This window comes from Salmo salar, chromosome ssa08 (genome assembly GCF_905237065.1).
Source record: "Salmo salar chromosome ssa08, Ssal_v3.1, whole genome shotgun sequence".
Taxonomy (NCBI): domain Eukaryota; kingdom Metazoa; phylum Chordata; class Actinopteri; order Salmoniformes; family Salmonidae; genus Salmo; species Salmo salar.
Window position 1 is genome coordinate 13276340 of NC_059449.1, and position 26449 is coordinate 13302788.

Sequence of the window (26449 nt, forward strand, 5' to 3'; positions counted from 1 at the left end):
GAGGAGAAGGAGGAGTAGAGAAAACAGAAATGAAGAAAATGTCAGAGAAGGGGACACCTACCCTCAGGACTCATGTTATTGGCCAGCTCCAGACTGTGTGAAGACCCGTTCACATTGGTGGCAGATGTGTGATGTGGCGGAACCTGGAAAGGAGGACAGAAAGAAAGTAAGAGATGAAGAGAGGAAGTGAAAGAGAAGAAAAAAATAACAGAGGTCAGCATCCTTCCCCTTTCAGCCAACACTCAAGTCAAAACCTGGACACATGCATCACCATGGCAACTATAAATATCAAATATGGCATACACAATGGATTGGAGGTCAAGGTTAGCTGGGCACAATTGTTGGTTACGCGACTCCCAATCCAATGCTTTGTTTTGACATCAACACTAGCAGGGCGATCGAATTAGCCAATTACATCTCACGAGTAATACAACAGGACAGGTCCGCTTCATAACATCGATCCAGAACTAAGCCCTGGGATCTAGGGACATTGACTAATGGTTTTGCTTTAAGTAGCATGCATCTGAAATCCAACATAATGCCATGACAGAGTGTGTCATGATAACTAGCTCATGGATCCCCGTAGTGTTTTATAGTGCTTCAGAGTTCTGACAGGAAACTAATACAAAACACCCCCACAATTATATTGTATAGTTTGGTACTGGCACTGACCCTGTATATGGCTTACATTCTTCTGTTTGCTTTTTTCCCCCTCTTATTTCTTGTGGGGTTTTTTGTTATAATATTTTGATATTGAATACTGCAATGTTGGGAAGGGCTTTCAAGTTACGCATTTCATTATACTTGTGCGGGCCTTTTGAATTTATTTCAATTGACTGATTTCCTTATATGAACTGTAACTCAGTAAAATCTTTGTCGCATGTATATTTTTGTTTGGTAAGAAAATGTTTGATATTCGACTTTATAATCCATTATTAGATAGGTAGCTCAATGGAACGATAGAAGACGATTCCACAAAAACACGTCTCTTCTGAATTGCTCTTAGAGTTCTCCATTCTGTGGATGTTGTGTGCCTACCCAAACTAACTCAAAAGAAAGTGAGCAGGTATGTATATCACTGTGTTGCGTAAAATAAGTGTTCTGCCCTTCAGAACAGTACAGGGTGTAAGGAACTATCTTAATGGATAGGCCTCCCCTACTGTCACTTATCAGAGAAAGAAGAAACACCAACTTTAATGGATCGAAAGAGACATGGCTGTTTGAATAGGTTATATGGGTTATTATAAGACTGCTTTTTCAAGCATTCTTGGCTTTCACATGCGACAGAATCCGCCAAGTCATCCCAGTAATCTTTTCTATTATGGAAGAGAAGCTCTTTCAACACTTCTACAAGTACATGGACCATAAGGCTTATTTCTGTTACCTGGACTAGAAAAGTGTATGCATTATTTAGTACACTATCTAAAGGAGGAATCTCAAGGTGAAACACCTTTGAACTGGGTGGATTACATCATCAATCTTTCTTTTCAATACGTTATTTTGTGATGTCTTTCAGAGTAACTAAGTTCTATCAAACATAAAAATATACAATCACTCTTCCTATACAGGTACATACAGTACAATATCATTATCTGGAGATTATAGGTGGTGTGTGTGTGTGTGTGTGAGACACGGTGTGTGTGTGACTCACCTTGAAGCTGTGTATACTGCGGGGGCTGGTGGGGGAGGAGCTGTTGGATTTGGTGGACTTGGGGGTGGAGATCGTACTGCTGGGGACACCATTGACTGGAGAGGAGAGAGAGAGAAAAGAGGGAAGGAGAGAGGGAGGAAGCCATAGTAAGACAATGATAGGGCTAGGGCTGGCCCAACAGGACGTGCTGATGTGGGGAAGGGCAAACGAGAGAGGAAGTCCTTTTTCCTCTGGAGAGATGTGGCTGGTTAAAAGTGCATTACTGTTATTACATTGTGTATTCTATTTTTCTTCATTTTTTGGAATACTAAAGGAAATGCCTCGATCACAGGAAGTGATATACGATAGGGCAGGAAATCCATTTGTGACACAACAAAGTTCACTTTGAATGGGTTTACTTTCACTCAGTTGACAAAACTCTGAACTAACAGTTCTCCACCAAGAATTCAAGTCCACGACCTTTCCTTAAGACCGAGTGCTAGATTTTCATCAGGTGCAGTGTGGCGTTTCGTGTCTAGAACTGTGTGTGACTGTCCAACTTCCTGTCCGGTCCCCTGTGGGGAGAAACGGGTTGTGTTTGGCTCCAACAGCCAGGCACGCAGGGTCACCCCAGGTGCCTCCGCAGGCTGCCTGGATAATCTGTCTGCAGCTAAGGCCACACGAAAGCTACGACCCTGAGGGTTCAAGGGTACCTCAAACAGCCTACCTCCAGGAACCTCCCTGTGTCACAAACAGTCCTCTCCTCAAACAACAGGGCCAGGCATTGCCTTTCTTTGGAGAAATAGGCTGTATTGGTAATGGTACAGTGTGTTTCTGTGAAAAGCCTCATCTGCCACACACTCTAGGTTCTCGGCAGGTACACTGCCACACGCTGTACCCGTTCCCTGAGACAAACAATCTGGACCTGCGAACAACAGTCAGAACCACCAATACAGTACAGCACCTTCTGGGAAATGTGATGCCAGACAACTGATGAGATTATTCAATTCAATTAGAAGGGCTCAGTGAAAGCAGCTGAAGACTAAAGCACTGAGGCTAATTTAGTACATGGGTTTGTATCAGCCGGTCCTGCACCAGTCTGTGCTCAGATTAGATGCATACTGTAGAAGCCAGAGTTTCTGGGCCAGGGCCAGGAAGAGAGGAGAGAGAAAATTAGAGAGCGAAAAAGAGAGAGCAAGAGCCAGAGAAAGAGAGGGGGAGAAAGAGAGAGCGATATCCAGAGATCTTTAAATAGTCTTGGGTCATGGTGGCAGGCCAGGGAGGTCCACAGTGGAGCAGAGCTCCTTCAGAGTAATTGATGGCACTTCCCTACACAGCAGGAGTCTGACTGACATTACAACATACTGTACTGAAAGAGACTAACTGGACCTCTCACAGGGCCCCGTCAGCCACAAGGTCAACCTCAGGCCACGGGTGCACTGACCAAGACTCCAAGCAGTCAGGAACTTCAAAAGGGTTTCATTGGTGCCCTCTCTGAGAAAGACTCATTGTAGTGATTATTGTTAACATATTGTGGTGATGATTAAAACCAGGAGTTATTCCTGGTTAGGCGTCATGCTCAGGGGAAAACTCAAGGTCCTAGTAATGATAGCTAGCTAGATGAAAATGAGTGGTTTGTTGTGGTTGGGTAATGGGCCAATAGAGTGGGCAGTGCAGGATGTCAACAGGCTTACCTGGGGATTTAACAGGAGACTGACTACTGGTGGAGTAATGGATTGGTCTTCTTACTGCAGAGAGAGAGAGAGAATTGCAAAAAACAATTTTATAGCTCGAGGTTTCAATGTCCAACTTAAAACCTCAAAATCAATTTTTAACTGAGCTTAAGATAAATGTCCGGTAATTGGCCATATGGCCGGTAGCCTGCCAAAATGCATGTGTATACCTATGCCAGGGGACTTGATACGGCGTGAGAGTCCAGGGCTCTTGCTCCCAGCAGCCCTCGTTGGAGTGGGCGAGCGAGCAGAGTATGAGGACTTGAGCACCCGGCATTCTGTGAAGACAACACACACAGGGTTAAAACCACACTCACACACCGACCTCATTTCCTATCTAGCACAATTCAATACAGTTCCCAGTGTTCAAGTCAAACTATTCTAAAATAGCTCCAGCTAGGAACTAGCGCCATAATATAATTGGCTCTCTTTGAGAAAGCATTAAGTACGGAGTGTTCAAGAAGTTAAGAATGTTTAATTCACGCAGAGAGCTTTCCACAACAAAAAAAAACTCAGTTAAGCATTTGCTTTTTCCAAACGAACACCACATGTGCAATCGTCTGTGGCTCTGTGCGCATCATAACTCCATGAAAAATTCACAAGCTGTGGTAATTACGCTATCGTGTCTGCTGCCTGCTGCGCTGCTACCAACGCCGTTGTGTTAGTAGTGTTTCGCAGAGATGCGTACACCAGCTGACAGAGCTGCGCTGCATGCAGTAGGTGTCGGGGTAACGAGGTCGGTGGTTCAACTGTTGTAGTGGTGTTGCACAGACGCATAAATCAGTGGAGGCTGCTGAGGGGAGGACGGCTCATAATGGCTGGAAGGGAGTGAATGGGATGGTATAAAACACATGGAAACCATGGAAACCACGTGTTCAATGTATCTGATACCATTCCACTGATCCCGCTCCAGCCGCTACCACGAGCCCCGTCCTCCCCAATTAAGGTGCCACCAACCGCCTGTGATACAGAGTTGTTGTAGCAGCGTTGATAACAGACAGAGCGAGCTGCGTTCAGGAGCAGCATATGACTGGTTACTGTAATGAGACTAGTGGTTAAACTGTCTGGGTTAATTGGGGGGTGTTACAGTGCTAGACGCTATTATGACACCGTGAACACAGAGGAGGAACCAACCAGCTGTGGCCAATTGGAGACAAATGATTCCCTATGAAGTGGACGTGACCCAAGCCTGTTATTGGAGCAGACCCCAGGTGCGATTCTGTTTACTACAATGCTAGCTACTGTACCACGCACGTTTGTTTACTTGCAGTGTTTACTTTTTATATCGTTCCCTAAACCGTGTTTGGATTTGACACTGTTCTCCACAATTGAGTCTGACAGTGCAACAGCCCATTGGGACTCCTGTAAGACACTGTGCAAAGACTTAGCGGGTGAAAAGAGGTACCTAGAGCAAACACTTGTTTTTGAGAAGACCTAATTCTTCAAAATGGAGCATGGCAGGAGAAGTAGGACAAGGAAGCGCTAAAACAACTGAAGAACAGATTCAGCTGAAGAAACTAAACACTCATCGTTAGAACAAACAGTGTTTACACCTGTGTGTATGTGTGTGTTTAAAAGATGCAGAAATCACTCTGCCATTTCCTTGTAGCTAACATTCTAGTTTGCCTAATTTCTGTTTATGTAACAAAACAAGCAAGTATAGTGTAGAGAATCATTGTACCATCTAAACCGCTGTGAAATATATTTTCAGCTGGTGTACAAAACCAAAAGTAAAAGACACAAAAACTAAACTTAAAAATGGGCCATATAGAAATAGCGCACGTAGAACAGATTTACCGCGTCTTAGACTTTCTTTCAATGCGAGTGACAGATCAATACCTCACATTTATATGTGCTTTTTGACAGGTTGTCCAAAAAGTGACATATTGCAGCTTTAAATGTTATGTTACAGGACCAACACTAAGAAAACAGGATGTAGCTAGAACCTTGGTGTCTAAAATTAGCCTGTTTGGAAATTATATACAGTACATCCTGTCTCCCCCTTATCTAGCACAGATGACAGGGGACTGCAGAGGAGTTGTACTGACATCGGCCTGCTTAAGATAACAATGGGCTAGCAATGGACTAAAGAGGCCATATCCTGCTGCAGTAGGGGGTATCGCTGCAGACATCTTTTAAGTGATTTTCAAGAACGTCTTCTTCTCAACATGGGAATGGTACATCTACACATAATGACATTCACTGAAGAACCCTGGAATGGAATGTACTACTACAACTACAAAATGTGACTGCAGCCACTTTCCCCTACAGAAGTCAGGAATCTGGTTGTGTTCAGACCGATAGTCTCACACATACTGTAATCAATCGTTTCCTCCTCTTCGAGGAGAGGAATGAATGAAGATATTGAGCGATGATCACACTATGTTAGAGTCATGATTAAGCATCACGAGTCACCGGAACCACTTTTAGAACAATTAAGTCTCATTCAACTGAGAAAATGAACGTTCACTATTGTATGGTTGACAGATAATTATCATGTTCCACCTTTCAGACTTCTAGTATGAAAAGGGGAAAGTGGTTTGGCATTGACATCTCTTTAGGGAAGTTACACTATACTATGACAGACAGAAAGGAGGGGTGCGTCCAAAATAGCAACCTATTCCCGATATAGTACACTCCTTTTCACCAGACCATTATGGAGGCTCTATCGGGAATAGTGTGCAATTTTTATGACCTTTATTTAACCAGGAAGTCCCATTGAGGTCAGAAGACCTCTTTGCCGAGGAAGACCTGGCATGTCCCACGCACCCTATGAAGGAAATCGGAAGGAAAGAGGGAGGGAGGAAAAGGTTGGGACAGAGAGGCCATAGAAATATAGACACTAGAACAGGAAGCTACATCTATTTGTATGAGAGAGACCAAGGTTTCACAACATACAGGTGATGTTAGATTTAGTTAGTCAGGCCTACCAGTCACAAAGGCTACAGAAGCCTTACCACTGTGATCCAACAGGAAGTCATCCTGGGCGTAGCGGTACTTCTCTGGGCCGCACGCGATGAACACGTCATCCTCGCCGAAGAAGTCCTGGAGACAGGTGATCTGGGGAGAGGGAGAGAGGTGCAGAGGAAGGTAAGCTAGAAGAGGAATCATCTGTAGGTCCTTGAGTTTAGAGGAAAAACTCTGGGCACTAGTTATAGAAATATTATAGTCCCTCGCAAGACATCTTCTAATGGGGTGTACCCATACCATGCATCTCTGTGGAGAATCAACTCATTTCATTTGTGGAAACAGTAGCTCATCCACCATTTAATATGCAGACAGAAGCCGAATGGGAATCCAATCGTTTTACACCCTATTGTACTCACTATTGCATAATCTCTGTGTGAACATCCCACTCTCCAGGACATAGTCTTTCAGATGATTCTACTAAACATCACAATTATATTATAGCTGGAGGAGAAGAAGGGGCCATTATTATAACACGTCATGTTGTTGAAGGATGTCTGTGGTATTTCATTATTTTCCACGCATCGCTGTGTGTGTGAGTGTGTGTGTGTGTGTGTGTGTGTCGCTGCATCCTGACGGCTCGCTCGAACAGCCCAATTAAAATCTGTCTGTGATGTGATAGCTCTTTCATGGTTGCTAAGCTCAGTGCCACAATGGACGAGGCAACACTTTACAGCTTACAGCAAAGAGCTGAGGGTCAAAATATCACAACAATAAAGTACTGCAGAGTCTAAATACACTGTCATGTGAGGAAATCACTGCAGCAAGCATTTCTGTTGCGTAGGCTGTTTCTTTATCGCTCTCTCCCTTTTTCACCTTCCATCTCCATTTTGTCTTCTCTCCACTCACAGGTTAGTGTTTTTCGTCATGAATCTTGCCCTGGAGGCAGCTCTGCAGATTGGTCACTAGCTGGGACATGATTCAAACCTAACCGTAACCACACTGCTAACCCTAATGCCTAACCCTAACCTTACATTCATTTTGACTTGCAGCTGGCCCATCTAGCGGACATCTCTCAGTTCTGCCTCCAGGGCAAGATTCATGACAATAAACGTCAACCTGCCTTCCACCTCTCCTTTCTCTCATGTAATATCTATAGCTACCATGATTTAATCGCACAAAGCAGAGGGAGTTGCGCCTACATTACTTATCCACACACACACTAGCTCCTCTGCATTACTGTGGTAGTGCATTCAGCCCAGGCAGGCAGGGAGTATCAGTGGGTGGACAGGCAGGAAGGGGATTCCTTCATCATCATCATCATCATCATCATCATCATCATCTCACCCCCACACATCCCACTCATACCCTGGGAGATGGGAGAGAGGGTTGACTGGTTGGAGCCAGTTAGTGAGGCAGATGGGACAGTCACAGAAGCTTGGGGGTTGAGGCAGTGGAAGAGGGACTGTGTGTGGTGGGCCTGGACTCTGGAGCAGATGGAGAGCAGTCTGCTGGAGGACCTTCTCTCTCAGGACTGCAGATTTATAAATATGCCAACTCAAAACAGCAACAGCCATCATAACACATTGACCAAAATCCTCTTCCAATACAGATTCCAAATCTCCTCCATCCCCACAGATCATTTTTAGGGCTCAGACAGAAACTCTGTCATGCTGACTTAATACATGAATGGATGACTTGACTTGGCAGTGTGTTGTGAGGCAAAATCTAAATCAATAACCATTGGCGGCTGAAACAGACAGAGACAGACAGGAGACAGAGAGACAAAAAGACAGGAGGAGACCGAGACAAACAGGAGACAGGAGGAGACAGAGACAGACAGGAAACAGAGAGACAGGAGACAGAGACAGACACAGAGAGCCAGAAGACAGACAGGAGACAGAAGGAGACAGAGAGACAGGAGGAGACAGAGAGACAGGAGGAGACAGAGACAGACAGGAAACAGAGAGACAGGAGACAGAGACAGACACAGAGAGCCAGAAGACAGACAGGAGACAGAAGGAGACAGAGAGACAGGAGGAGACAGAGAGACAGAGAGGAGACAGAGAGACAGAAGACAGAGACAGACAGGAGACAGGAGGAGACAGGAGGAGACAGAGACAAGGACAGACAGAGACAGAGAGACAGAAGACAGAGACAGACAGGAGGAGACAGAGACAGGAGACAGACAGACAGGAGACAGAGACAGACAGGAGACAGAGACAGACAGGAGACAGAGACAGACAGGAGACAGAGACAAACAGAGACAGAGAGATAGACAGAGACAGATAGAGATAAACAGAGAGAGACAAACAGAGACAGACAGAAACAGAGACAGAGAAAGAGAGCGGTGAGGTGAGAGGGGACATGTTTGTTTGGCAGGCAGTGGCTCTTGGGTGGCATAGCTGAAATGGCTGCCATTCCTCAGCCGGGATCACTCACACTGAGCAGCTGATAACCCGGACAACCAGCCATATGTTGGCATCGTCATGGTGACTGCTTTAAGACCGGGAGCAGTAGACATTGTTGGAACACTTCAGCTGCCTTTGATGATCTTTCCCATTGGACGAAGGCCTTCACAACACATATGTAACCTACAGGCTACAGATCCTATGAGATGTGATAGTGTACATGCACCATGGATTAAGTCCAGTACCATGAGTACATTGTCAATGAAAAGGACAAACCATATAAGCTAATGTCGTAAGCTGCTCAGTGGTACTGCCAAGTATTAGTATTTTACTAGGATCCCCATTAGCTGCTGCGAACACAGCAAATACTCTTCCTGGGATCCACACCAAACACACTACAGACTCATGTAAAACATTCTAAATATGCACTCACAGTGACACATCAGATATTCTCAGAATCTAGGTAGGGTCAGATCTAGGTAGGGTCAGATCTAGGTAGGGTCAGATCTAGGTAGGGTCAGATCTAGGTAGGGTCAGATCTAGGTAGGGTCAGATCTAGGTAGGGTCAGATCTAGGTAGGGTCAGATCTAGGTAGGGTCAGATCTAGGGTCAGATAAGCCAGTAGTTTTCCATCCATCCAGGGCTGAGCTGTCCAGACAGAGTCTGCATTATGGGGATACAGTACAGCGTGTGACAGAGTCTGCATTATGAGGACACGGTGTGTGACAGCCAGCAGCCTCAGACTGCTGAGGTGGCCTTGTCACTGTGTCCCCTGCCTGGGTACAGGCCAATGGTGATGACACCAGCAGACAGGACAGGAGACGTTGGTGACAGTGCGGGGGGGGGAAATCTCTGGGATCTGGAAAAGCAATACGACACTATTATGGGTACAGTACACAACACAAGCCCAACACTTTTCACTTTCACACAGAAGTTTGACAATTTGACCACAGAAGAGGTACTAGTTGGTCTCTTCTGAATTCACCTTTTAGTTGTCAGAGAGGAGAGTGAATTAGACAGGGTCATTATGTATCGCCCCTAGAAACGGTTGCCCGGTTGATTGCCACCTGGGAAACCACTGTGGCGACCCCACAGTGGGGCGATGTGATTGTCCAGGAGGCTTCAGGCCTGGCTACCATCGTGGCAGCCTCCCAGAGGCTGAATAGGACTACTGTAGATCACTGTGGGTCATTTAAGATGGCCTGTGGTTCCCAGGAGGCCAAGGACAGACGGAGATAAGGGGGATACACTCACAGGGTTTTGGAAAGAGAGCTGAGAAAAAAGGGATAAGAGAGGTCTTTAAACAAGGTTGTTTACAAAATGTCTGCTCCCACAGCTTGCCAGAAGAAGCACAGTCCCAATTTTGCCGATCAGATCCTCTGGAGAGCATCCTCTCTAAGTGCATGCTGAGGCCACGGTACCGTCTGGGGGAATAGTAGTGAACAGATTAATAAGGCAGGATAAGGATGTCAGACCTCATAGTCCATGTTGCTGTTTGTGTTCCCTTGACAACCGCTGCCAGGATCAACAACAGCCAATGGCACACAGACCCTGTCAGGCTGAATTAGTCCTATCCGGGAGATGAATCATTTGGGGGAGGAGCAGGGGGGGGGGGGGATCTTGTGGTTGTGTGTCTTTGGAGTGTGTGTCTTTGGTGAGTGCGTGTTCCTCTTATGTGTGCGTCTGTGTTTCTTTGGGGTGACATCTGTAACCTCAGTTTGCCCTCCCATCTCACACACTTCTTCAAATGTTGACCTTTCCTTGTTCTCTGTCTATCCCTCTCTGCCTCTGCTCTTCCCATCTCTCCTATTCTGCCCTGGCCGACCCAGCAACAGAGAGAAATATGGGTTGAGGACTTGGGTCGGGCAAAACACACCCCTAAAACAGCTGCTGTTGTATGAGAAAGTCAGAACTAAAATATCTGATTTGATATTTAATTAACAACTGTTTACTAGTGGTTCAATTATGAGGTTGGCATTTAGATGGACAATGGGATGTTCCTATGAGGATATTGATGTGAAAAATCCATCATTGTCAGACTCATGCTGTGGGCTATAAAACAACAATTTAAACAGATTAAAACATTCAGGATGATGTTATCACTTGCTAGAAGACGGCATGTTTGGAAAACCATCAACAAAAAAGACATTGCTCATCCTAATTTCTTAATTCCATTCTTTTAGATGTGTGTGTATTGTTAGACATTACTGTACTGTTGGAGCTGGAGAATCAAGTATTTCGCTACACTCGCAATAACATCTGCTAAATATGTGTACGCAACCAATAAAATTTGATTTGACATTGATGTGAGCTAAAATATATGTGTACGCAACCAATAAAATTTTATTTGACATTGATGTGAGCTAAAAAATCCCTTTCACCCAATGGAGAATTGGGCTAAATTATCCCCGAAAGGGACGTGGACTCTGACTGAACTGACAGATGTGAAGGCCATTGAGCTAACAACCACTGTGGGACAGAAGGAATCCTACCCAGCTCTCATACAGGACAAGCTATACAGAACATCACAAGACCTTTTGCGTCTTGAAACGGAGCTGGAATGTCATCACTCGTTCACAGAGAAAAAGATATTCAGCAACTGAAAAGCAAGACAGCGGTTCTCATAAAAGGTGAGTGGAGTTGACTAGGCTACAGCTCTTGGTCGTGGCTTACTTCCCTTTCCATAATGAAGGTGGTAGCGGGTTGATTAGTGGGTGTACTCTGAGGCGCTGCAGTGGGAGTGAGGATGAAAATATAGACCACATTATCATCATCATCATCATCATCATCATCATCACAGGCCTGACAGCCCAATCGCTGTAATCATGGGGTGGGAGGGTGACAGTAATAAGAGGGTACGAGGGGGTGGGATCTCCCGGAATGGAGGAGAGGGAGTGAAGAAAGAGAGGGATGGTTTGGGAGAGAGAGCTGGTTTATGCAGGAGAGAAGAGAAAGGGAAAAAGAGGGGGATAGTTTAGAAGGAGCGAGAGAGAGGGAAACTCTGTGCCTGCTGCCTTCAGCGAGGTCGTAGTAGCGTACTGCAATGCACAGCACCATGGAACAGGAGTCAGGACAGAGTGCATTGTGGGATATTGGGGTTGTCCTCACACGGGTTATCAACTATTCAGAGCCGTAGGCTACACACCATAAGTACGAACACGCAAATGAATCCTCCTCATTCCAAAATATGCAAATCGTATTCCTCTTTTTAAGACTGATGAGCTAGTTAGTTACTCTACGGTGCAGGATACATAAACTGTTGCTTAATCTATGAGTGGAGTGTAGACTACTGGTTCATTATTTTAGATTAGAGTGGTAACTCTCCTCACTCATGTTAGACAACCAGCCTTTGACGAGACGGATGGAGAGGAAAAACACAGAGCTAGGGGGAGAAATTAAGCTCATCATTAGCTAGCTGCTCTGAATTAAGACTAGCGATTAGCGGCTAAACACTGTAGGCTTTTTACCAGCGCAAATTCCAGTTGGGCTCAAATCCATACGGAGGTGGCTTTTGAATAGCCTAAACCACCAAACAACGGCAAAAAGGAGCTGGCTTTAGTATTCATCAGGCCTTCCTCAGTGAGACCAGACAACGGCAGCAGCAAGCAGAAACCAGTCAAAATAACTCGCTTACATTCAAATCACAGTTGAGGGAACATTAATTGTGAGAACCTTTAACAGAGCAGTACCAAATGAACGTGTCACTGTGGATTCTCTGCTACCAGGCCTTTTAGAGGGGAAACCACGGCAATATAACATGATACATACTTAATGAGTGGCATTTTATATTACAACACCTCAAGAAAAATGGCTATTCCTCAGTCAAGGCGAATAGCTCTGAGAACAGTGACAACAAAATCTAAATGTCAGAGAGCTTCTCGCTCCATAGAAACACTAGTATTGCTGCCTGCTGGTGAAATCCCTGTAGCTAAAGACTAGCCTAACTCCCCTGTAGACAACTGAACTCTGGCATACCAGACTACAGAGAACTCAGCCCAGCAGGCCTATCTCTTACACACTCAGACAGCCAGCTGTGTCTCCCTTCTGAGATCTGAGTCACATCCCTGTGCTGTGACATGATCCTGTAACGTATACAGTACACCCCCTCTGATCCTATACCGTAATACAGTCCACCCCCTCCGATCCTATACCATAATACAGTCCACCCCCTCCGATCCTATACCCTAATACAGTCCACCCCTCCGATCCTATACCCTAATACAGTCCACCCCCTCCGATCCTATACCCTAATACAGTCCACCCCCTCCGATCCTATACCCTAATACAGTCCACCCCCTCCGATCCTATACCCTAATACAGTCCACCCCCTCCGATCCTATACCCTAATACAGTCCACCCCCTCCGATCCTATACCCTAATACAGTCCACCCCCTCCGATCCTATACCGTAATACAGTACACCCCCTCTGATCCTATACCCTAATACAGTACACCCCTCTGATCCTATACCGTAATACAGTACACCCCTCTGATCCTATACCATAATACAGTCCACCCCCTCTGATCCTATACCATAATACAGTCCACCCCCTCTGATCCTATACCCTAATACAGTCCACCCCCTCTGATCCTATACCCTAATACAGTCCACCCCCTCTGATCCTATACCCTAATACAGTCCACCCCCTCTGATCCTATACCCTAATACAGTACACCCCCTCTGATCCTATACCCTAATACAGTCCACCCCCTCTGATCCTATACCCTAATACAGTACACCCCCTCTGATCCTATACCCTAATACAGTACACCCCCTCTGATCCTATACCCTAATACAGTACACCCCCTCTGATCCTATACCCTAATACAGTACACCCCCTCTGATCCTATACCCTAATAAAGTCCACCCCCTCTGATCCTATACCATAATACAGTCCATCCCCTCTGATCCTATACCCTAATACAGTACACCCCCTCTGATCCTATACCCTAATACAGTCCACCCCCTCTGATCCTATACCATAATACAGTCCACCCCCTCCGATCCTATACCATAATACAGTCCACCCCCTCCGATCCTATACCCTAATACAGTCCACCCCCTCCGATCCTATACCCTAATACAGTCCACCCCCTCCGATCCTATACCCTAATACAGTCCACCCCCTCCGATCCTATACCCTAATACAGTCCACCCCCTCTGATCCTATACCCTAATACAGTGCACCCCCTCCGATCCTATACCCTAATACAGTCCACCCCCTCCGATCCTATACCCTAATACAGTCCACCCCCTCTGATCCTATACCCTAATACAGTCCACCCCCTCTGATCCTATACCCTAATACAGTCCACCCCCTCTGATCCTATACCCTAATACAGTCCACCCCCTCTGATCCTATACCCTAATACAGTCCACCCCCTCTGATCCTATACCCTAATACAGTCCACCCCCTCTGATCCTATACCCTAATACAGTCCACCCCCTCTGATCCTATACCCTAATACAGTACACCCCCTCTGATCCTATACCCTAATACAGTACACCACCTATGGCAGTCTGAGTCTATACTAGCTGCAGTGCACTGAGTTTTAAGGGGAGATGAGAGGCTGCGGGGCTAAGGCTAGTGCTGCAGCATGCAAAGTGAAAACATCTTCCTGCACACGCCATACTGATTGATCTGCACACAGTCACCCCCATCCCCTGCAGAGAGAGGGAGGGAGAGGGTAGCTTGATGTTGTATTGAAGAAAATTGCTGCGTTAATAATTGATACTTCCTGAAATGCAGCGGTGAGGGGGGATTCTGGCTTCACCGATATGAGAGAATCATTTCAAAATACAGTCAATAAAACTAAAGCATGAAGTTATACATTTACAATATGAAGTACGCAAACTGATGCAGTACTACTATAGCTACCATTCTCAGTAACACAGTAAAACATTCTTAATCCCATGTACTTTCAGTCAGCACACCAGTCTCAAGTGTGATTCACGAATCTCAGATTTTACCCACGCCTGAGTCGTGCTCCGTTCCTCTGTTCCTCACCTCCTCCAGAATCCCTGAGCCTCCCTGCTGCCCCTCGTCCATTCCCCCTTTCTTTCACTCATCCTCTTCCTCCACTCCCGCTCTCCTCCCACTAGCACGGTCTAATGATGGAGCCCAGGGGTCTATTCTACTCAGTGGTACAACATTACAAAACGTACATGGAAATAGGATTAATAGAATATCGAGACTCATGTTCTCTATGTACTCTACAATACATTTCTCATTTGTAGGTTGTGTAATGTGTTGAATAAGCCTCTGATCTAGCCTCCACAAGGAGATCTGTGTCCCGTGTGGGTGAAGTCTGACGATACTGCTTCCGCTATCAAAAACTGTAGGAACACACTGGACAACACGGTCCTGTCTGTTCACCTAAATATCACAGCCCTCTCCAGTCCAGCTGACAGGCCAGGGACGCACGTGTCAGACAAAACAACTCTGCCATACTCCAATGAAAAACAGGCTTACGTGTAGGCCACTAACAGCAGCATCACACAATTACATCTGTTTTGCATATTATGTACATTCATATCTACGTATAAGACATAATCCTTTGTGATATTAACCATTCTATTAGGGTAATGTACTGAGAACAGTGGGTGAATATGATTATGTGATTAAGCCTAAACAGTGTGTGGGCTGGGCTCTTGGCCTGTATTCACAAGAGTAGGATTGCTGCTATAGGATCAGTTTTAAATAAGATTAAATGGACAGGAGGGACCGGATCCTAGATCAGCTCTACTCAAACTCTTTTGAATACGGGCCCAGATCAACTGCTGAGTTATTTCAGAGCGTAAACTATCCCAGAGCCGCAGTCAGCTTCACAGGGATGCTGATAAGAAGAATGGCCCCCAGCCCCGGGCTGGACAAACAAAACATGGTGTTGACAATGACATCACAGTCAAAACAAAGGGCTCCCAACCACCAGAGAACTGCTGCATGTTTTGGGCCGGCCGTCAGCCACGTGCTCTCTCTCTCACTCTGTCCTCCGCCTGCTTGCTTTTTGGTTTGTCTGTTGTACACTGTCTGCTTGATGGTGATGTCAGTGTCAGAGAGAAAACGGCGGTTTAGTTTTGTTGCTTACTGGATATCCTATCTAAAAACATTGACCCCTAGTGGTCTGAATATTGACTTTGATCTCAGGCCCTTCATATGAAAAATACTCTCTTTTATGAACAAGTCTTATACATGGATACATTCTTTCTACAGATTATCAGCATACACCAAATATGTTCCCCATGTTGATGCTTATTATGCATTATGGTTGAACCAAAAGATTACATGTAACAACAAAAAATAGGAAATATATATTTAACTATGTGACATTGAAGTGAACAATAATGTATGTTGATGCTAATATTATGTACAATATTTAATTATGTTTCCATATGATAACAATGGTCTCAACTGTCTCAACCGAGACTGCTCTTCTCTGTGTCACAGAGGCTCTCCGCACTGCTAAAGCTAACTCTCTCTCCTCTGCTCTCATCCTTCTAGACCTATCTGCTGCCTTTGACACCGTGAACCATCAGATCCTCCTCTCCACCCTCTCCGAGTTGGGCATCTCCAGCGCGACTCACTCTTGGATTGCGTCCTACCTGACAGGTCGCTCCTACCAGGTGGCGTGGCGAGAATCCGTCTCCGCACCACGTGCTCTCACCACTGGTGTCCCCCAGGGCTCAGTTCTAGGCCCTCTCCTATTCTCGCTATACACCAAGTCACTTGGCTCTGTCATATCCTCACATGGTCTCTCCAATCATTGCTACACAGACGACACACAATTAATCTTTTCCTTTCCCCCTTCTGATAACCAGGTAGCGAATCGCATGTCTGCATGTCTGGCAGACATATCAGTGTGGATGACAGATCACCACCTCAAGCTGAACCTCGGCAAGATGGAGCTGCTCTTCCTCCCGGGGAAGGACTGCCCGTTCCATGATCTCGCCATCACGGTTGACAACTCCTCTGTGTCCTCCTCCCAGAGTGCTAAGAGCCTTGGCGTGACCCTGGACAACACCCTGTCGTTCTCCGCTAACATCAAGGCGGTGACCCGATCCTGTAGGTTCATGCTCTACAACATTCGCAGAGTACGACCCTGCCTTACACAGGAAGCGGCGCAGGTCCTAATCCAGGCACTTGTCATCTCCCGTCTGGATTACTGCAACTCGCTGCTGGCGAGGCTCCCTGCCTGTGCCATTAAACCCCTACAACTCATCTAGAACGCCGCAGCCCGTCTGGTGTTCAACCTTCCCAAGTTCTCTCACGTCACCCCGCTCCTCCGCACACTCCACTGGCTTCCAGTTGAAGCTCGCATCTGCTACAAGACCATGTTGCTTGCCTACGGAGCTGTGAGGGGAACGGCACCTCCGTACCTTCAGGCTCTGATCAGTCCCTACACCCAAAGAAGGACACTGCGTTCATCCACCTCTGGCCTGCTCGCCTCCCTACCTCTGCGGAAGCACAGTTCCCGCTCAGCCCAGTCAAAACTGTTCGCTGCTCTGGCACCCCAATGGTGGAACAAGCTCCCTCACGATGCCAGGACAGCGGAGTCAATCACCACCTTCCGGGACACCTGAAACCCCACCTCTTTAAGGAATACCTGGGATAGGATAAAGTAATCCATCTAACCCTCCCCCCCCAAAAAGATATAGATGTACTATTGTAAAGTGGTTGTTCCACTGGATATCATAAGGTGAATGCACCAATTTGTAAGTCGCTCTGGATAAGAGCGTCTGCTAAATTACGTAAATGTAAATGTAATATATTCAATATGCTATAAACTATTTAACAGTTTCACTCAATTCATTCAAATGAAGTTAATAATTATGACACACCCCTCACTATTGTCATTGGTTGCACTAATTGCACCGTTTGTCTACATAACCTGGTTCAATCATTCATGGCATCACCCTGAAGGAGGCACGGTGATGCCCAAACATTGGTGATTTACCCAATAAATTCATATATATACACAGTGTGCAACTCTATTTTTATAGCTTGTAGTTTCTTTGCCTTTAGTCAGCACCTCTACATAAAGTAATTATCTCTGGGTGTGTGCCAGCTCATGTTTTTTTATTTGGTTTTGTTGCTTTAACAGGAATGTTGGTGGTCTTTGTATCTCTCTCTCCCGGGTAAAGGCTGACAGGGTCTGGGTGCCATCTGCCAGGGGTGCAGGGTTATTTCTCCTCCCCCATAGTGGGCACTGCCACCAGGCACGCCGTCTCCACATGAAGCCAATTAAGTTGGCCATTTGTGGTCTCCACACTGATTCATATCGATACTATCCTTCACAGAGCCACATATTTACTCAGGAAATGAAAAGTGTGATGGGATTACAGTGCTATCATTCACTCTCCAGAATTACCATAAACTCAGAGCTGACGTGGCATGCTATACTGTATGTATGGTGCATTTCTCTTCTACAATACCGAAGGTGGGAATATTTAACCCACTGTTTGTCAGATGGTGCTGTATGCTAATGAGTAGGGATGCACGATATATCAGTGAACTTATCGGAATTGGCCGATATTAGCTAAAAATGCCAACATCGGCATCAGCCCGATGTCTAGTTTAACGCTGATGTGCAAAGCCGATGTCAAAGCTGACGTGCATACCTATATAACGTAGGTACATGACGTAATGACGCCACGTCAAATTTAGCGCTACACGTGCAACACAGCATTCATTTGAAAGAGTGAGAACATTTCAGCGAGACAACTCAAAGGCGAAATCCATTAACGACAAGATAATGGAATTCCTTGCCCTTGAAACATCAACCGTTCTCTGTCGTGGGTGATGTTGGCTTTCGCCGACTGGTCGAGCACCGGTACACACTACCAACTGCGCTATTTTTCAGATGTTGCCCTACCGGAGTTACACAGTAATAGCGTCACTGCTGTAAAAATAAAAATAACATTGTGTCACTGCTATTAGCTTTACGACTGACATTTGGACCAGCGATTTCAGCCCCATGAGCATGCTGAGGCTGACAGCATAGTGGGTCGTCGAGGATATCGTACTGAGGAAAGTCGTATTGCGTAAGAAATAGATTTTGATTATGTTTTACTGGTAATGGGGACATATGTAAATGCCCCAAAAAATTACTTTTGGTCAGTGTGTGTAACCTTTTTTTAACTTTGGGATAGGGGGCAGTATTTTCACGGCCGGATAAAAAACGTACCCGATTTAATCTGGTTACTACTCCTGCCCAGAAACTAGAATATGCATATAATTAGTAGATTTGGATAGAAAACACTCTAAAGTTTCAAAAACTGTTTGAATGGTGTCTGTGAGTATAACAGAACTCATATGGCAGGCCAAAACCTGAGAAGATTCCATACAGGAAGTGCCCTGTCTGACAATTTGTTGTCCTTCTGTTGCATCTCTATTGACATTACAGCATCTGTGCTGTAACGTGACACTTTCTAAGGCTTCCATTGGCTCTCTAAAGCCTTTGTCTTTGAATGAATACAACGTTGCCCGGTTGGAATATTATCGCTATTTTACGAGAAAAATAGCATAAAAATGTATTTTAAAAAGCGTTTGACATGCTTCTAAGTACGGTAATGGAATATTTTGACATTTTTGGTCACGAAATGCGCTCGCGAGTTACCCTTCGGGTAGTGACCTGAACGCACGAACAAAACGGAGGTATCTGGATATAACTATGGATTATTTGGAACCAAAACAACATTTGTTGAAGTAGAAGTCCTGGGAGTGCATTCTGACAAAGAACAGCAAAGGTAATCCAATTTTTCTAATAGTAATTCTGAGTTTAGGTGACCCCGAAGTTGGCTGATGTCAAAATAGCTAGCCGTGATGGTACTCAGAATATTGCAAAATGTGCTTTCGCCGAAAAGCTATTTTAAAATCGGACATAGCAATTGCATAAAGGAGTTCTGTATCTATAATTCTTAAAATAATTGTTATGTATTTTGTCAACGTTTATCATGAGTAATTTAGTAAATTCACCGGAAGTTTTCGGTGGGTATGCTAGTTCTGAACATCACATGCTAATGTAAAAAGCTGGTTTTTGATATAAATATGAACTTGATTGAACAAAACATGCATGTATTGTATAACAATGTCCTAGGAGTGTCATCTGATGAAGATCATCAAAGGTTAGTGCTGCATTTAGCTGTGGTTTGGGTTTATGTGACATGTATGCTTGCTTGGAAAATGGCTGTGTGATTATCTTTGTCTATGTACTCTCCTAACATAATCTAATGTTTTGCTTTCGCTGTAAAGCCTTTTTGAAATCGGACAATGTGGTTAGATTAACGAGAGTCTTGTCTTTAAAATGGTGTAAAATAGTTGATTGTTTGAGAAAATTGAATTGTGGTATTTTAGTTGGTTTTGTATTTCGCGCCGTGCGATGCCATTGGCTGTTGGCTAGGGGTTACGCAGGCGGAACAGGGTTCCGCTAGCGGAACGTCTGTCCTCAACGGGTTAACTAGGCAAGTCAGTTAAGAACAAATTCTTATTTACAATGACGGTCTACTCTGGCCAAAACCCGCACAACGCTGGGCCAATTGTGCGCCGCCCTATGGGACTCCCAATCACGGCCGGATGTGATACAGCCTGGATTCGAACCAGAGACTGTAGTGACACCTCTTGGACTGTCATATCGGTGCATCACTACTAATGAGTTCAGAAAAAATATATATTGTCACATACACATTCCTAGATGGCTGTTGACCTAAATGGTGCTCTGCTCTCTAATCCACACTTGGCCCTCAAAACAACTCATGCCTAACAGGGGTGTGTGTGTGTCTGTACCCTCTAGCTACAAGGGGAGGGGTGAAGGGGGGTTCCCCTCAACTAATCCCTATCTAACATCAAATACCATCTCCACCAACGGCAAGAATAAACTTCAGAAACGACAAGACGTTATACTCACCAATACCAATTAATCAGACGACTAGAAACTGTAGAAACGGACAATGAATTCCAGTATGAAAGATCCACTCCAATTCCGAGGCCATTATCTTACAATAACGTAATGAACAGTACAGTATCTTCCAGTTACAGCAATATGAAGCCTCCCGAGTGGCGCAATGGTCTAAGGCACTGCATCGCAGTGTTAGCTGTGCCACTAGAGATTCTGGGTTAGAGTCCAGGCTCTGTTGCAGCCAGCCGCGACCGGGAGACCCATGGGACGGCGTACAATTGGCCCAGCGTCGTCCAGGTTAGGGGAGGGTTTGGCTGGCAGGGATGTCCTTGTCCCATCGCGCACTAGTGACTCCTGTGGCAGGCCGGGCACAGTGCACGCTGACATGGTCGCCAGGTGTACGGTGTTTCCCTCGACACATTGGTGCAGCTGGCTTCCGGGTAAAGTGAGCATTGTGTCAAGAAGCAGTGCAGCTTGGTTGGGTTGTGTTTCGGAGGACACACGGCTCTCGACATCCACCTCTCCCGAGTCCGTACGGGAGTTGCAGCGATGAGATGACTAACTACCAATTGGATACCACAAAAGTTTATTTTTTTATAATAATAATAATACTTTTTTTAATTCACAGAAATATGGGTTATAGATCTGTCATTCGCATTGAAAGCAAGTCTGAGAAACAGTAGATCTGTTCCTTGTGAGATATTGCTATGCTTCCATTCCTAAATTCCGTTTTTGTGACTTTTACTTTCGGTTTTGTACACCAGCTTCAAACAGCTGGAAATACAATATTTTTGGTTATGGAAAATATATTTCACAGCAGTTTAGATGGTACAATGATTTTCTACTCTATACTGTCTTGTTTTGTCACAAACTGAAATAAGACAAACTATTAGAATTTTAGCAACGAGGAAATGGTGGAGCGATTTAACATAATATATAGATGTAATATAGTCTAAAACAGACCTTTGTTGCACTAAAACATCCCTCAGTATTGAGGTCATAAGGTCATCATGGTTAAGAACGTATCATGTGAGGTGATGCCATGCTTTATCACGCAGGGTGCAGCTCCATGCAGAAGACCACAGCCCTCCTCCCCATGGAATGCAGCTCCGTGTTGCGACCCATACCGCCGCGAGGGCCCCATTGTCTGATCTCGGATCAGCGCCACGTGGGGGCTTTGTGATGGTTTGCACCAACAGGCTGAAAGTGATTCAGCCTTTTCATTCTTACTAATCCATTCCTGCCGAAGGGCACTCAAAAACAGCTTTCCCCATGCTATCTGAACACGTACATGCGCAAACACACACACACACACACACACACTTGCCTCTTTCCATCTAGACTGGTACATTGAGGAATAACAATTTAGAATAATAACAAACTAGAAATGGCAAGTATCATTGCCAAGTATATTATCATGCAAATGAATTTGGTTGAGTTGTCAACTAAAGTGAATTCAACGTGAAATCCACAACAACAAAAAAGAAACGTTGACTCAAATAGTTTTTGCCCAGTGGGAAGTGCTGTAACCAGACCCCATTCATTTCAACAGCTATAGAGGAAGAATGAAGGACACCCATCCTAATGAGATAAAAATGGACTCTGTAGCCATGCCAACAGTGGCCCTCATCAACCGGCCATTGGGCTCATATGGATTAAGTAACTTTGTATTGAGCCGGTTACTGCACCTTGTCATCAATGACCTCTAATACAAATCGGCACTATACCGCATTCCCACTATGGACGTACACCTCTGCAAGGCACTGTATATACTCTGTACATTAGCCACGTCAGCATCCTGCCCTGGGCTTATATAGATATAGCCCCTCTGTAAAAATGGTATATAGCCCTTCTGTAAAAGTGGTATATTCCCATTGTAATCAACCGGTACTTTATGTTTACTGTTCTGATATTATATATTCTGTATGATGTCTATGTGGACTTGTGTCTGTATTCTGATTGGATATGGTCTACTGCTGGCAGCACCTTCAGCAACACAACGATTTACTATGCAGCAAGGCCTACATCCTCAGACTACATACATGTAAACATAAAACCGTAGGACTAGCATCCCGGGCCCAGCTATCCTACATGATGTTCCCAGAGAGATGTCCATCCATCTCTAAAATGAAATATACACAACGTTGATCTAATTAAATATCAGTCAGTCAGGACTTCCTTCATTCCTGCCCCTACCTAACGGTTTGGCTCCTAGTCCCCTTCACAATGTCTCCTATGTCTTGTCCCCTTCATCTAGTCCCCTTCAATGTCTCCTGTGTCTTGTCCCCTTCATCTAGTCCCCTTCATAATGTCTCCTGTGTCTAGTCCCCTTCATAATGTCTCCTGTGTCTTGTCCCCTTCATAATGGCTCCTGGCCTAGTCACTAGGCCTGGTTAAAGAGTTGAGCGGGCGGGCCATTTCAGCCTAATCATCTCAGCAGTCCTAACAGGGCAGGCCTGTGTACCGTTCTGCTCAGGATAATGAACAAAATGCTATCCTGATGACAACACACTGAAATAGTTGGATCGTGAAAGACCGTGGCATTTCGATTGTTTTTCTTTTGACCATTTTCACTGACATAAAGGCAGAGGATGTTTGGAGAATGAATTTACAATGTGGAATGCGAAGACCTACAGTGGGGGGAAAAAAGTATTTGATCCCCTGCTGATTTTCTACGTTTGCCCACTTACAAAGAAATGATCAGTCTATAATTTTAATAGTAGGTTTATTTGAACAGTGAGAGACAGAATAACAACAAAAAAATCCAGAAAAACACATGTCAAAAATGTTATAAATTGATTTGCATTTTAATGAGGGAACCAAGTATTTGACCCCTCTGCAAAACATGACTTAGTACTTGGTGGCAAAACCCTTGTTGGCAATCACAGAGGTCAGACATTTCTTGTAGTTGGCCACCAGGTTTGCACACATCTCAGGAGGGATTTTGTCCCACTCCTCTTTGCAGATCTTCTCCAAGTCATTAAGGTTTCGAGGCTGACGTTTGGCAACTCAAACCTTCAGCTCCCTCCACAGATTTTCTATGGGATTAAGGTCTGGAGACTGGCTAGGCCACTCCAGGACCTTAATGTGCTTCTTCTTGAGCCACTCCTTTGTTGCCTTGGCCGTGTGTTTTGGGTCCTTGTCATGCTGGAATACCCATCCACGACCCATTTTCAATGCCCTGGCTGAGGGAAGGAGGTTCTCACCCAAGATTTGACGGTACATGGCCCCGTCCATCGTCCCTTTGATGCGGTGAAGTTGTCCTGTCCCCTTAGCAGAAAAACACCCCCAAAGCATAATGTTTCCACCTCCATGTTTGACGGTGGAGATGGTGTTCTTGGGGTCATAGGCAGCATTCCTCCTCCTCCAAACACGGCGAGTTGAGTTGATGTCAAAGAACTCCATTTTGGTCTCATCTGACCACAACACTTTCACCAGTTGTCCTCCGAGTCATTCAGATGTTCATTGGCAAACTTCAGACGGGCATGTATATGTATTCTTGAGCAGGGGGACCTTGCGGGCGCTGCAGGATTTCAGTGCTTCACGGCGTAGTGTGTTACCAATTGTTTTCTTGGTGACTATGGTCCCAGCTGCCTTGAGATCATTGACATGATCCTCCCGTGTAGTTCTGGGCTGATTCCTCACCGTTCTCATGATCATTGCAACTCCACGAGGTGAGATCTTGCATGGAGCCCCAGGCCGAGGGATATTGACAGTTCTTTTGTGTTTCTTCCATTTGCGAATAATCGCACCAAATGTTGTCACCTTCTCACCAAGCTGCTTGGTGATGGTCTTGTAGCCCATTCCAGCCTTGTGTAGGTCTACAATCTTGTCCCTGACATCCTTGGAGAGCTCTTTGGTCTTGGCCATGGTGGAGAGTTTGTAATCTGATTGATTGATTGCTTCTGTGGACAGTTGTCTTTTTTTACAGGTAACAAGCTGCGGTTAGGAGCACTCCCTTTAAGAGTGTGCTCCTAATCTCAGCTCGTTACTTGTATAAAAGACACCTGGGAGCCAGAAATCTTTATGATTGAGAGGGGGTCAAATACTTATTTCCCTCATTAAAATGCAAATCAATTTATAACATTTCTGACATGTGTTTTTCTGGATACTTTTGTTGTTATTCTGTCTCTCACTGTTCAAATAAACCTACCATTAAAATTATAGACTGATCATTTCTTTGTCAGTGGGCAAACGTACAAAATCAGCAGGGGATCAAATACTTTTCCCCCCCCACTGTACATATACATCTGCACAGTCCATGTCAAGGCGTCAGCATGCTTCAGTTTGGCTGGTGCCTAGCACAACTCGGCTAGGCGAACGAGTGTGTTCGCATACTCCCTTGAAAAACAAGAAAAAAATCAGCAATAGTACTGATTGTCCATTTTGATACGCCATAGCCAGTATACACTTCCTCAAAAGTCTGAATTAATCTAAGATAACTCAGGAAAACAGTCATTAATTTGGTTGTTTTTGCAGAGGAGAGTTTAGTCGCGCAATTTTACATTTAGCTAATGTAGTGCAGTACTTCTCAATAAAGAAATTTGCATGTTGAATGACAACAAAATACTTTTTATTGAGAAGTCCCTACTATTGACCAATCACCGATGAAGGGGCGTAGACTTCGGCTACAGACTACAGCTTGCCTCCAGAAAAAAGCATGTGTGTCCGAACAGGCTAAAAAATGTTTTGACGAAGTCCAAAATGAACAAAAACATCACAAAATGTCAGCATAATATATGCACCACCTTTTCCAAACTGTTTCGGCTGGGAAGCATGCGGACGCCCTAAGACTAATCAAAGATGCCTAAAATCTCAAGCATTGTGATATTGGCTAATAGAACATATTCTGGACACCATTCATTTGTCCATGGTAACCACAGATGAGGAGAGACAGGCAGGTTACTATAGGGTACCATTGACATCTGAGGGGTGAAGAGGGGTGAGCAGGAAAGCCTTCTCAAAGGAAAAAGACTGGAAACCATGGCCTAAGGACATTGATTACCAATGCATTCAGAAATCAGAGGCTTCAATGGAAAACACACACACACACACACCTATGGCAATTGACAGTAGACCATTTACAATGGACAAAATACTGATGTGTTTGGCATGACAGTAGATCAACGTCAAGGAGTGCAACCTTCGGCTGTCGTTAGTCAAAGTGGAATAGTGGATATGACTGTAATTGAATGAAAGGAATGAGAAACATACGAGCGATGGAAACTAGCCATCTTTTACAGACTACATGACAGTTCCATTCCCACTAACAATGACACCTCCGCTTCTCCCAGGGGGAAAAACGCTTAACTGCTACAGTAGACTTTATTGGTGCGCTATCGTATCCTGCGGCATTTTGAAACGCTGTTGGGATTTGCTCTCTATTACCACTTAGAAGATTTCCCCTGAGAAAACAAAAATGTCTACCTCTTTATAAGAGCTCTAGGTAGGCTAGCTGGATGCGGCTGTCTCACACACACACACGTGCACACGCTCTCTCGCACACAAACACAGTGTGTAGGTTGTATTTCCTTCAGTTCCTCTTCCTGTAAGGATAAGGAGAATGAAAATGCTTGGTCTAAACGAGCAAACCAGCACATGGGGAGATTGGGGCCTACAGGTCACCCTCCGTGGATATTACCTCCAAATCCTCCATGTATTTATCTAATATGTCATCACTGTCCACAGCATCCCCAGATTGATGATATTCATCATATTCCCACGCCTTACATGTACCAAATGGATTTACATTTATAGATTTATCTAAGGTTAAAAGGTTCATTCTGGGAGGGATTGTCAAATGTTGGTAGACCTGAATTGGCTGTCGGTTGCTTTGCTCAGTGGGGAACCTTAAGAGGGGAAGGACACAGGAGA

General features: G+C 45.0%; 1 protein-coding gene across 4 annotated transcripts in view; it reads right to left on the reverse strand.

Moving 5' to 3' along the window:
• LOC106610193 (serine/threonine-protein kinase DCLK2) overlaps positions 1-26449 on the reverse strand; it is a 67224-nt gene that overhangs the window by 22801 nt on the left and 17974 nt on the right. For 3 of the 4 annotated variants that reach the window (XR_006770778.1, XM_045722745.1, XM_045722747.1), the window contains exons 3-7: positions 6294-6423; positions 3534-3641; positions 3325-3378; positions 1652-1746; positions 62-143 (exon numbers count right to left, since the gene is read on the reverse strand). Coding sequence is in view for 3 of the 4 variants with exons in the window: in XM_045722745.1 (XP_045578701.1) it covers positions 62-143; positions 1652-1746; positions 3325-3378; positions 3534-3641; positions 6294-6423 (469 nt within the window). In the remaining variant the exon portion in view is untranslated. The remainder of the gene's footprint in view (positions 1-61; positions 144-1651; positions 1747-3324; positions 3379-3533; positions 3642-6293; positions 6424-26449) is intronic. The other variant, XM_045722746.1, reaches the window with a different exon arrangement.